At 40.4% G+C, this 13,832-nt stretch overlaps 1 protein-coding gene across 1 annotated transcript in view; it reads left to right on the top strand.

The window, feature by feature from the left end:
* Positions 1–2,934: 2,934 nt before the first annotated feature.
* The window catches only part of LOC139580188 (tenomodulin-like), a 112,507-nt gene continuing 101,609 nt past the window's right edge, over positions 2,935–13,832 (top strand). Inside the window, exon 1 of the mRNA XM_071408764.1 lies at positions 2,935–3,060. Coding sequence (XP_071264865.1) covers positions 2,953–3,060 — 108 coding nt within the window. The 5' untranslated portion in view covers positions 2,935–2,952. The remainder of the gene's footprint in view (positions 3,061–13,832) is intronic.

Raw genomic sequence — 13,832 nt, 5'->3', positions numbered from 1 at the left:
TTATTTCACCCATTAAATCTTCATTCACCCCTCTAATACTTGTCCATGGGACCGTCTGACATTCACTCAGTCACACTACTTCTCTCACTCACATTCATGAACAAGATATTGTGTATGAACTACATATACCTTTTATAAATGGCACCCTCATTTTGTCAAACGTTACCCAATCCACTGTAATAATTACAATCACAATAGAGACAACAAAGCTGTTTTATCATCGCTTTGCATGCAAGAAGCTGGCCCAATTATTTCAAAGAACAACTTTGCTAATTGAACTTTGCTCCGATATCTTATTTTCATTGTCCTCGGAGACCTTCGATAGCGGCAGTGTGAATCAGAACATTTCATTCCCTCACCACTGGAGCTTTGTGGGGGAACAAAAGCCCTTCTTTATTAATGTGTGGCCTTGAGCCCAGGGAATTGAGTTTTAATTTGAAGAAAAGTAAAATAAACATGACCTTTTAATATATCTGCAGTTCTTCAGATTTTCAAAATAATGATTATTTACTTTGTGCAGGCAAGTACACTACATAACCAAAAGTATGTGGACACCTGCTCTTCAAAGATCTCATTCCAAAATCATGGGCGTTAATATGGAGTTGGTCCCACCTTTAATGCTATAACAGCGTCTACTTTTCTGGGAAGGTTTTCCACTAGATGTTGGAACATTGCTGCGGGGACTTGCATCCATTCAGCCACAAGAGAATTAGTGAGGTCGGGCACTGATGTTGGGCGATTAGGCCTGGCTCGCAGTAGGTGTTCCAATTCATCCCAAAGGTGTTCGATTGGGTTGAGGTTAAACTCTGTTCAGGCCAGTCCAGTTCTTCCACACCGATCTCGACAAACCATTTCTGTATGGACCTCGCTTTGTGCACGGGGCATTGTCATGCTGAAACAGGAAAAGGCCTTCCCCAAACTGTTGCCACAAAGTTTGAAGCATAGAATTGTCTAGAATGTCATTTTATGCTGTAGCATTAAGATTTGCCTTCAGCCCCAATTCATTATTCCTCCATCACCAAACTTTACAGTTGGCACTATGAATTGGGGCAGGTAACGTTCTCCTGGCCTCCGCCAAACCCAGATTCATCTGTCGGACTGCCAGATGGTGAAGCGGGATTCATCATTCCAGATAACGCATTTCCACTGCTACATTGTGCAACGGCGGTGCGCTCTACACCACTCCAGCCGATGCTTGGCATTGCGCATGGCGATCTTAGGCTTGTGTGCAGCTGCTCGGCCATGGAAACCCATTTCATGAAGCTCCGGACTAACAGTGCTGACGTTGCTTCCAGAGGCAGTTTGGAAATTACTTGTTGGAAAGGTGGCATCCTATGACGGTAACACTTTGAAAGTCACTGAGCTCTTCAGTAAGGCCGTTCTACCACCAATGTTTGTCTATGGAGATTACATGGCTGTTTGCTCGATTTTAACACCTTTCAGCAACAGTTATTGCAGACTGTGAGCATGTAGACAGGTGTCAAGTTTGCAAATGTGAATATTTCGATCTCTAATTCATCTAGCAGATGCCTTCTGGTTCTTCTCAAAAGGCCTGCAGTGTTGTAGACGGTTCACAATGTTATGATGAATAGCAGAAACACTGATAATAAAAAAGTGAATGTGTGGGTGTTGTTAATATAATCCTCCCAGCATTTCTGCAACTTTATGTAGTTTGACGGTTCACACTATGAATAGAGTATTCATGGGTTGCACGTTTGTCACAATATTGTTTTGAAGGTTCTCTTGAGGACTGGTGGCCGACTGAATGTTCTACCTAATGCTTTCTCAATTGGCACTGAAGAAGATTTACTCTAAAGTGTGTTATAGTGACTTGGAAACACAATGACATTTCTAAAGGAGGCAAATAATAAATAGGAAAACCTTTTGTCATCATTGTGATGTAGTCAGATTGACTTCAGATGTAGTGTAACATCCTCTAGCTAGCTGAGTGAGGAGAGAGTGCCGAAAGTTAGTTAGCTAACGTATTTTTGACAAACTTTGCTTGCTAATGACAACATTTCCATCTATCTAAAGTAAATTCGACGACATAATGATGACAAAATTGTTTCCTACTAATTATTGATTTTCCAAGCCACTATAGTGTAATTTAGAAGAAACAATAATTTGCACTCATTCAGAGTGACTGGGCACCATTTGACTTTTGGGCACCACTATGGCTGAGCGCTTCTTGAGAACTGTAACGGCTTTCTTCCTGGGATGAAGGAGAGGACCAAAATGCAGCGCGGTTATTGTTCAACATGTTTAATAAGATGATAAACTGTGAACATTAACAAATAACAAAATAACAAACGTGAAAGCCGAGACAGTCCTATCTGGTGCAGAACACAAACACAGAGACAGGAAACAATCACCCACAAACAAACAGTGAGAACAGCCTACCTTAATATGGTTCTCAATCAGAGGAAACGTCAAACACCTGCCTCTAATTGAGAACCATATCAGGCAACACCTTAAACCCAACATAGAAACACAAAACATAGAATGCCCACCCCAACTCACGCCCTGACCAAATAAACACATACAAAAACAACAGAAAACAGGTCAGGAACGTGACAAGAACGTTGATATCAATGACTTGATGCGACCGAGTGATGGAGGTGAAACCCATAAATAGAGGCTATCTAGAGAATGATCATATTTTTGTAAGCAACATTAGGAATCTTGCATCTAATGATTGTCAGACATTATTTCACTTATGTCATGTTATAATGAGGTTATTACAATGTATATCATTGCTAATACCATTAGAATAACACATTTCTCAGTGCAGCTGTAGTGAAAATGTTAAAGTCATTATAGTTACTTCAAGGACAGTATAGTTACTTCAAGGACAGTATGATATGTACATGAACCACTCTGAAGTGTGAATGGATTAAAAATGCTTCCCAATTAATATGTTCTCCTTAGGTGGAGGTGGGGAAAGAGAAGACCATGTACCGGAGCTACCAGCGAGGAGCCCTGATTCTGGGGCTGGTTTTCCTGGTGTTGACCCTGGGCATCTTCAGCCTTAGACACCTCTGGAGCCCAAGTCTGGGGAAGGTAAGGCCTGGCTCAGTAACAGCAGTATTGCTTCACAATCAACTAGTAAACTAGAGTCACTGTAAAGGTTTAGTCTAGGGAGGGTAAGTGTCAATAACAGGGGGATGTCATGACTGATCATATTGCTTCACGATCAACCAGTAGACTAGAGTCATGGTAAACATTTAGTCTGGGCATGGGGAGGGTAAGGCCTTTCGTATGTCAATAACTGTGGAATGTTATGATTAGGGCTGTGGTGGTCACGAAATTTCGTCAGCCAGTGTTTGTCAAGTAAATAACTGTCGGTCTCACAGTAATTGAGCATTAATTAACAGAAACACATTTAGCATCTCCTGGCTTTCACACATAGCCTACAAACCACTGACGCAGACCTTTGGAACATCTACATTTTTAAAAGTCTAATGAATCCATGTAATATAGCCTACACCTTCACAACAAATCTATTATTTATTTTAGACAGGTCTAAAGAAGCATGATATGAAGAAAATGTAGTCTATTTCAGAAGAACAGAATAGCATACTCTGAGATGTCCTGATGTGGCTATGCCAAATGGCTTTGGGCTACACTAGTTCATTTAGCAGACAAGATTTCCTTACAAATCCGTGGCATTATTTTATAATATTTTATAGTATGAATAATACAATTGAACAAAGCTGAATAAAATATAAATATTTCCTCCAAACGGTTTGAGGGTGTGTGAACATGCAACTATTCTGTGTTGAGCATTTAACAAATAAATAGGTACTCCTATATACTCCTAGGTACTCCTTAATATATAGCTATTAATGTAACTTTAGTTGTTCTACAAATGTTGGGCTGTATGTTTTGATAAATTAATACATTTTAAGGCTGCATGATGCGACTAACTATGAATTGTAAAAAGTTGCTTGAAAGGCATGAGCTCTGCTTTGTTTTTTTGTGCAGGCTGTACACACTTCATTAGTCTACTCATTCACAATTTGACAAGCACTTGATAATGCCTCGAATTTGACGGCGACGTCCTCTTTGTGGCTGTAATGCACCCTAAAAAGAATCCATGTGCCCTTCTCCCTGAGTGTTGCGTGCTCTCCATCACGTGATCGGGTCTTTCTCAAAGGCTACAAGTGAAGACAGACACATCGGGGATGCAACTGCGTGTGTCCTTATTGGATGAACTGTCCACATTTACTTTTCGGCAGCCAACAAGATGAGTAGGCCTAACGATTAGCAAAAGCACTAGCCTATGTCAATCTACTATCCCCCATAGTACTATTTTCAACCTATTCTATGGGAGAAATAAATATTCCATCCATAGTCTGGGACAGTTGTGGGATGCAATAGATCCCAAATTAATACAACCACTAGCATCAAAAACAAAATGTTTAAGCAATGTGGCTGACACAACAGATCAGAACATTTAGCTTAACATTTTGATAAACTATTAAGCTATTTCTTCACATTATAAGTGCAGCAATGGGCACATGGCAGTAGGCTATAAGCGGAAATGTTCAATTAGCGGGAAAACACCATTTTCAAAAGTGACCGCAAATGCGATTATGCATGTAATGCTTTTATTATAAAGGTGCATTTTTATGGTGAAAATTATCTTCCCCAAAATTGAAACTCATGCGCTGCTTATGTATGCCAGTTAGGCTCTACACCCCTTGTAAAGCGGGTTAATGTGCATAATTTGAAGAAGTTATTTGGTCACTTTAGCTGTGATACAAACCTTATCAAAACATATAGGCCTATGGCCTATGCTACATGAAATGTGTGACTATTATTCGAAAAAGTATGTTATTGCTGGGCATCATTCACAAGGGATAGGCTAATATTGTCACTCATCAGACTATTCTTGATTTAATCTTGTCTTCACAAATAATAAATAATATGTGTGTAAAATGTATTTTAATTTAGAATGGAACATTATCATGCACCTGTCTTGAAACAGCGGAGGTCGGAGAAAATACATCATCTATGCACTTAAATAGCGAATGGAGGACGCTTTTCCCGTGATTCATTTTCATGCCAGCCAGGTAGGCTATACTCCTGTTGTAAAAATAAGCAATATGATTAATTTTAGGAAAGTTGAGAAGTAAATATAGCAGGTTAACCTAATAGAAAGCTGATGGGATCCTCCTCTTTTTAGTAGAGGCCATCACTCTGTTTTCTCACGCAATTGAATAGCCTATAGAAATGTAATGCAACATGAGCTCATTGGCTCTCATGAGTGTTTGATTTGATTTTCGATTACATTTGCATTGATGTCAGAGTGATTAGAGAGACAATAGACTGCTAGGTAGCAGGCAGTTAGCAAGTTTGGTAGGCTACTAATGACCATGAGCAGCATCAGAGCTTTGAGAAGTCTAATTACCGTGACTACCGTCATTACCGTGAAATTTGACTACCTTCATGACTCGTGACCGCCGGTGTGGCGGTAATACGGTCATCGCAACACCCCTAATCATGATGACTCTTCATATTGCTTCACAATCAACCAGTAGACTAGGTTTCCATCGCTCTTATCAAACAAGCTCATGTCCGACCTTGAAACAGGTTAACAGTTACACATCTGCTCATTCTTCTGTACCTGCTCATGAAAAAAGCTATATCGATGTCCTGCTACAATGCTGTATGGCCCAGCTTTTAATGGAACATTTTAATTGCTAGGACTCTGGATAAAAGACCCACTGAAGCTTTTCCTGACCAAATCATATCTATGACTTTCATGGAAAATGTGTAAGAAATGGAAAGAGATGGTCACACAAAGAGCCAAAGACAGCCTCAGTCTGCATTCAGTGTATAATATAACACAGTATAATAATACACTGAATTAAAAGCTCTATTGGCCATCGAAAAGACAGCCATTTTGAAATTATTATTTCAATGTCTTGGCTGTCAAGTATGTAATTTCAAGAAGCCTTTGTGTTAAACAATGACTTCTCTGGTTAACTGCAGTGTCAGTTATCATTTTGTCTATTAGCTTCTCTCTACAAGCAGTGTAAATATGTTTAAGCAATTCGTGTTCCTGATACCTCTGTCCAAACAACCTTAATTGCTGTTGACCACATTGGCAGCACTAGAACTCAAGCCTCTTCATGATATAATTGGAGTAAACTCTTGTTCGAGCCATTCATCTTGTAAAAATCCAATTCACTCACTTTTGATGGAGAGCATTTTCATTCCGCATCTTTCCCCCAGATTACCCAAGGGGGGTAGAAGCTAATTTACTCAAGACTATGCCCCAAAAAATACATCAATAATTTCTTCTCAAGGACAATTATCCAGTATTTTTGTTCCAGGCGCTACTGTGAATAAGAGAAAATAACTGCAAATGATTTTGTTTCTTAACCAGAATATTAAGACTGATAATCAAACCACCTATATGCTATATTACTCAAGTTCGGGAATATCGTCAAATTATTCATATAAATTCCATTTTTATTTATAGTATTTATGAATATAAAAAAGACAGCATTATAGGGAGGGACAACTAATGCAATAATAAATCCCCAAATACAAGGAACTGGAACACAAAAGTACTAAAAAGCCTGAAATTAGGCAGGAATCAATGTGGCAATAGAAACAAAACAAACAGAGGACATAGGAGATACGGTATGTGAGTGAGTATATGTGGGGGGGAGTTCAGGTGTGTTTGAAGATGGGGTGCCTGAGAGTTTGTGTGATTGGAAAAGTGTGATGAGTTGAAAGTGAGTGAGCAAAGAAAGTAGTTCCAAATGTCGGAACCCATTTGTGTCTGTGAGCAGAAGTTGTGACAGAGCGAGAGTCTCCACTTTTGTGCAAATATGGAATATATACGTTTATTTATTTTTGTCCTATCATGATGGATCGGTGCCCAACCCTACCTACAGAAGACATCCACCTCCGTGATCCTCTCACTTTGGAGAAGTCCTTACCTATACAATATAGTCCTACCGCAAGTAGCCTATGCAGCCAAGACAGAAAGATGAACGCGGTCAGAGATCCACTAAAGCAGCCCAGTCCCCTCAAGAGTCTGAGCATAATATACAAGGATTTTCTCAAAGCTGCTAATGAGAACCTTGACGACTTCGTACCTTGCTGTTGGGAATTCCAGTGGGGTAGCAAGAATGGTCCACCACCTAAAGGACATCCAGCAAACTTGACACAACTGTGGGACGCATTGGAGTCAACATCTGCCGAAATGCCAGTAGAATGCTTTCGGCACTTTTTAGAGTCCATGCCCTGATGAATGGAGTATGTTCTGAGGGCGAAAGGGGGGGATGCAACTCAATATTAGGAAGGTGTTACATAAGTATTCAGACCTTTTACTCAGTACTTTGTTGAAACATATTTGGCAGGGATAACAGCTTCGAATCTTCTTGGGTATTATGGTACAAGCTTGGCACACCTGTATTTGGGGAGTTTCACCCATTCCTCTCTGCAGATCCTCTCAAACTCTGTCAGATTGGATGGGGAGCATCGCTGCACAGTTATTTTTAGGTCTCTCCAGAGATGTTAGATCGGGTTCAAGTCCAGGCTCTGGCTGGGCCACTCAAGGACATTCAAGACAACTCCTGCATAGTCTTGGTTGTGTCCTTAGGATTGTTGTCTTTTTGGAAGATGAACCTTGGCCCCAGTCTGAGGTCCTGAAAGCTATGGAGCAGGTTTTCATCAAGGGTCTCTGTACTTTGCTCCATTCATCTTTCCCTCGATCCTGACTCGTCTACCAGTCCCTGCCGCTGAAAAACATCCCTACAGCATAATGCTGCCACCACCATGCTTCACCATAGGGATGGTGCCAGGGTTTCTCCAGACGTGACGCTTGGCATTCAGGTCAAAGAGTTCAATCTTGGTTTCATCAGACCAGATAATCTTGTTTCTCATGGTCTGAGAATCCTTTAGGTGCCTTTTACCAAACTCCAAGCGGGCTGTCATGTGCCTTTTACTGAGGAGTGGCTTCTGTCTGGCCACTCTGCCATAAAGGCCTGATTGGTGGAGTACTGCAGATATGGTTGTCCTTCTGGAAGGTTTTCCCATCTCCACAGAGGAACTCTGGAGCTCTGTCAGAGTGACCATCGGGTTCTTGGTCACCTCCCTGACCAAGGCCCTTCTCCCCCGATTGCTCAGTTTGGCTGGGTGGCCAGCTCTAGGAAGAGTCTTGGTTGTTCCAAACTTCTTCCATTGAAGGATGATGGAGGCCACTGTGTTCTTGGGGACCTTCAATGCTGCAGAAAAGTGCCTCGACACAACCCTGTCTCAGAGCTCTATGGAAAATTCCTTCGACCTCTTGGCTTGGTTTTTGCTCTGACATGCACTGTCAACTGTGGGACCTTATATAGACAGGTGTGTGCCTTTCCAAATCATGTCCAATCAATTGAATTTACCACAGCTGGACTCCAATCAACTTAAATAAACATATTGTCGTGACTTGTACATTAATCTGAGAACTGTTATTTATCTCATCGACTGACTGTAACAATTAACTCATTATGATATGGGGCACCACGACAGCGGTTCTTTAAAGAGTTACCATCTCCTGAATTCAACTGTAAAAGGTCTTTACCTATCTCATGTATAAACAGTCAACTTATTAATCATGACCTCGTATCATATCATAATTCTGAACAGTCGAATACCTCCTTGCATCAGCAAATTTGTTTTATTATTTACTTATAAATGGTAATACAGGAAAAACATACACACTTAATATGTTAAGAACAGGTCCCTAGCAGACTGACAACAATATGGTTGCTTGTTACAAAAGACATGGAGAGTGCGAAAGAGAGAGATGGACAGAGACACTTAACGTTGGTACATTTAGAAACTACTCTCATTTATAGAACTCCAATACTTTGCACACTAACCCCCACCCGCTTGTAGTAAGAAATCATGAAATTATTTTGTGAAATTCCTTGGTTCGCCGTGTATCTCTGTCGGAACCAGGCCCTCTTGGAAAGGGGGTTGGGCCTTTTCGCGGCACGCTTGTAAGGCTCTGATGGACCAAAAATGGTCCCAACAAGTATTCTACTGTTGTTCTTCTCTGCAGTTGTCTGGTATCCGGTGACTTGTTGTGTAGTCCTGAACAGAACTACAGAGTTGATTTTCCTTCCATTCACTCTGAAAGATGCCTCTTTGAAGATAGGCTATCCAGCCGTGTCGATGGTTCCCTGTGGGGTGATGAGAGTAATATGATGGTTTGAGCAGAGTAGTAGAAGGGTCCCACTCAATTCCCTTTTCTAGATACTTTACTTAGGACAGTGATTGTCTGGGAGGTGAGTTTATCATCTCTACCTCGTGTTGAGATTCAAAGTTCAAACCACTTTAAACGTAAAGCTGCAGCTCTACGTCTCCCTGGTCTGATATGTTCATTCTTAACCCATCATTTTATGCAGATTGTTCAAAATGGGCGGTTCCGTCAGGCTGACACACTCTCTGACCTCACTCAGGGATGTGACGTGTCACTGTGTAAAGCTTATGTAAAACAATTATCTCTTGTAGTTTCTCAAAAACAAACAAAACGACAGTGTTCTGTAGATCGCCTCTGACCATTCCCCACGTTCTATGTTAGAAATATTGTTCTAGTAGTATAATTTTGAATGTGTTAAAGTTTGGATGTGAAAAAATATTCTTGAAATAAAGCATATTCCTTGGGTGAATTTGGAGAGGGAGAACAGAATGTTCTGTCCTTGATTTACAACAGGTTAACCCCCTGCAGTAAATGTGATATTTGTAATACATTTGCAAAAAATTCTAAAAAGCTGTTTTTGCTTTGTCGTTATTGGACATTGTCACGTTCCTGACCTATTTTCCTTTGTTTTGTATTTATTTTAGTTGGTCAGGGCGTGAGTTGGGTGGGTTGTCTATGGTTGATTTTCTATGTTGGGATTTTGTGTTCGGCCTGGTATGATTCTCAATCAGAGACAGCTGTCAATCGTTGTCCCTGATTGAGAATCATACTTAGGCAGCCAGGTTTTCACTTGTGTTTTGTGGGTGTTTGTTCCTGTGGAGGTTTTGTTGCCACACAGGACGGTTTCGGTTTTGTCACGTTGGTTGTTTTTGTATTTTGAAGTGTTTTGTTGACTTTCATTAAAAAAATGAACACTAACCACTCTGCGTTTTGGTCCACACCTTCTGTCAGCGAGGACAGCCGTAACAGACATTGTGTGTAGATTGATGAGGGGGGCAAAACTATTGAATCAATTTTAGAATAAGGCTGTAACGTAACAAAATGTGGAAAAGGGAAGGGGTCTGAATACTTTCTGAAAGCACTGTACAGTACAACTGAGGCGATAGCGTTAGAAATGCAGTCGGCTGCTTATCTGGTTCTGTTCTGTAGGTGGCACTTTGTGCTCTTTTCAAAGGTTGGGTCCCAGTCTCTGGGAAGCCCTAGGGTCCTTGTGTGCAGGGGTGGTCTGCCAGTCATGGGGACGACAATCCAACTGGGGATGGGGGGAGGTTTTAGCGGGTGGAATATTGGAGGACAATTGGAGTTTTACTCAGTCGCAGCAACAGTATGCTTAACATTGCACATATCATGGTACATCTATATGGACACTAAATCATCATGGTACCTTTTAATGGTAAGTTTACAAATATATATTATGGTAACTACAATTGAAACTTGTATCTCATTACGGTAAGTGGTGAAATAAGTATAGCTAGTTAAAATTGACATGGCTTAGCTAAGAAAAGGTGGTAAGTCTTTACCTGCCTAAAAGAGAAGGAATATAATGTCTAATGTTTACAGGAAACTCATTCTACATCTTTTGATGAAGTTGTGTGGAAAAAGGACAGGGGGGTGAAATATACTTCTCCCATGGACAAAGTAACTCAAAAGGGGTGATGATATTAATTAACAAAAACTTAGATCCGAATGTGCACACTGTCCAAACAGATCCGCAAGGAAGGTGGATCCTTTTAAGTGTACTATTGGACGATAAATATATTTGTCTCGATCTAGTGAGATATACATGGTGGACGCTCCGTCAAGCTAGTCGTCTTGGCTACTGTCTTATACCATTGCTGCTGGCACCCAAAGTTGTTAATTAATATGGGACAGAATGCGGTCGGGCCATTAAATAATTGGCATACACATTACTCTTACGGCATTTCCACATAGGCGATGATATTGGAAATGTCACAACTCTCTCTCTTGGGTGAGGATCATAGGCGCCAGATCAGCTCGCCCCCCCCCCCCCCCCTCTCTCTCTCTCTCGCTCTCTCTCTCCCACCAGAGTTTTATTACTTAACAACCGGATCGTAAATACCTTGCAGAAACTCCCTTCTGGTTTTGATTTTAAATATACTTAAGTATCAAAAGTAAAACTATAAATCATTAAACATTTCTTAAATTAAGCAAGCCAGATGCCACGGTTTTCTAGTTTTTTTTAATTTATGGATAGCCAGAGTTACAAACCAACATTGCGATATAATTTACAAACAAAGCATTTGTTTTTAGAAAGTCCGCCAGATCAGTGGCAGTAGGGATGACCAGGAATGTTTCTTTTGATAGGGATGTGAATTGGATCATTTTCCTGTCCTGCTAAGCATTCAAAATGTAACGATTACTTTTGGATGTCAGGGAAAATGTCTGGAGTAAAAAGTATATTATTTTCTTTAGGAATGTAGTGGAGTAAAAGTAAAAGTTATCAAAAATGTAAATACCTCCAAAAACGACTTAAGTACTACTTAAGTATTTTTACTTAAGTACTTTACACCACTGCTTTAACCTACATAACATGGATGCAGCAGAAACCCTTTTTTGTATGGGACACTTTCAAATGTTTCTTTAGACGCCATGCAATTCAATACTCATTTTTTTTCAATTATGTATTTCCAGTGCCTACAGAACCCCTTGACTTATTGCACATTTTGTTGTGTTACAGCCTGAATTCAAAATAATAAAAATAAAAAATCATCCCACCAGTCTACGCTACACACAACACACCATAATGACAAAGTGAAAATATGTTTTTATAAATGTTTAATCATTTCTTGAAAATGACAAACAGAAATAGCTCATTTACGTAAGTATTTACACCCCTGAGTCAATACATGTTAGAATCACCTTTGACAGCGATTACAGCTGTGACTCGTTCTGGGTAAGTCTCTAAGAGCTTTTCTTACCTGTATTGTACAATATTTGCACATTATTATTTAAAAAATGCTTCAAGGTCTGTCAAGTTTGTTGTTGATCATTGCTAGACAGCCATTATTTAGTTGTGTCATATTTTCAAGCCACTCAAGGACATTTTTTTTTTAATTAATGGGGGGGCATCCACTCCCGAGGACAAAAATAAACTCTGTTTTTACAGCTGTTTCTTTCGTACATGTACATTGTACACACATTTTACATACATGTCACTTTTTTTCTCTTTATTTCTTACAGTAGCTACATAACAAATTCATATAACATTTTAATATACAGTGCTGTGCAAAAGTTTTAGGCAGGTGTGAAAAAATGCTGTAAGAATGCTTTCAAAAATAGACATGTTAATAGACTATTTGTATCAATTCACTAAATTCAAAATGAGTGAACAGAAGAAAAACCTAAATCAAATCCATATTTGGTGTGACCAACCGTTGCCTTCAAAACAGCATAAATTGTTGTAGGTACACTTGCACAAAGTCAGGGATTTTGTAGGCATATAGTCAGGTGTATGATTAAACAATTATACCAAACAGGTGCTAATGATCATCAATTCAATATGTAAGTTGAAACACAATCATTAACTGAAACAAAAAAAGCTGTGTAGGAGGAATAAAACTGGGTGAGGAACAGCCAAATTCAGCTAACATGGTGAGGTTGCTGAAGACAGTTTACTGTCAAAAGTCATACACCATGACAAGACTGAGCACAGCAACAAGACACAAGGTAGTTATACTGTATCAGCAAGGTCTCTCCCAGGCAGAAACTTCAAATCAGGCAGGGGTTTTCAGATGTGCTGTCCAAGCTCTTTTGAAGAAGCACAAAGAAATGGGCAATGTTGAGGACCGTAGACTCAGTGTTCGGACAAGGAAACTTACTGCAGCAGATGAAAGACACATCATGCTTACTTCCCTTTGCAATTGGAAGATGTCCAGCAGTGCCATCAGCTCAGAATTGGCAGAAAACAGCGGGACCCTGGTACACCCGTCTACTGTCCGGAGAAGTCTGGTCAGAAGTGGCCTTCATGGAAGACTTCCGGCCAAAAAGCCATTCCTCCGACGTGGAAACAAGGCCAAGCGACTCAACTATGCACGAAAACACAGGAACAGTGGTGCAGAAAAATGGCAGCAGGTGCTCTGGACTGATTAGTCAAATTTTTTAAATAATTTGCAATAGCAGAAGGCAGTTTTTTCGCCGAAGGGTGAGAGAGGTACACAAATGAGTGTCTGCAGGCAACAGTGAAGCATGGTGGAGGTTCCTTGCAAGTTTGGGGCTGCATTTCTGCAAATGGAGTTTGGGATTTGGTCAGAATGAATGGTCTTCTCAATGCAGAGAAGTACAGGCAGAGACTTATCCATCATGTAATACCATCAGGGAGACATCTGATTGGCCCCAAATGTATTCTGCAGCATGACAACGACCCCAAACATACAGCGAAAGTCATTAAGAACTATCTTCAGAGTAAAAAAGAACAAGGAGTCTTGGAAGTGATGGTATGGCCCCCACAGAGCCCTGATCTCAACATCACCGAGTCTGTCTGGGATTACATGAAGAGAGAGAAGCACCTGAGGCTGCCTAAATCCACAGAAGAACTGTGGTTAGTTCTCCAAGATGTTTGGGCCAACCTACCTGCCGAGTTCCTTCAAAAACTGTGTACAAGTGT

Source organism: Salvelinus alpinus, chromosome 7 (genome assembly GCF_045679555.1).
Source record: "Salvelinus alpinus chromosome 7, SLU_Salpinus.1, whole genome shotgun sequence".
Lineage (NCBI taxonomy): Eukaryota > Metazoa > Chordata > Actinopteri > Salmoniformes > Salmonidae > Salvelinus > Salvelinus alpinus.
Note: the sequence above shows the minus strand (reverse complement) of the source record. Positions and strands in the feature narration are given on the sequence as shown.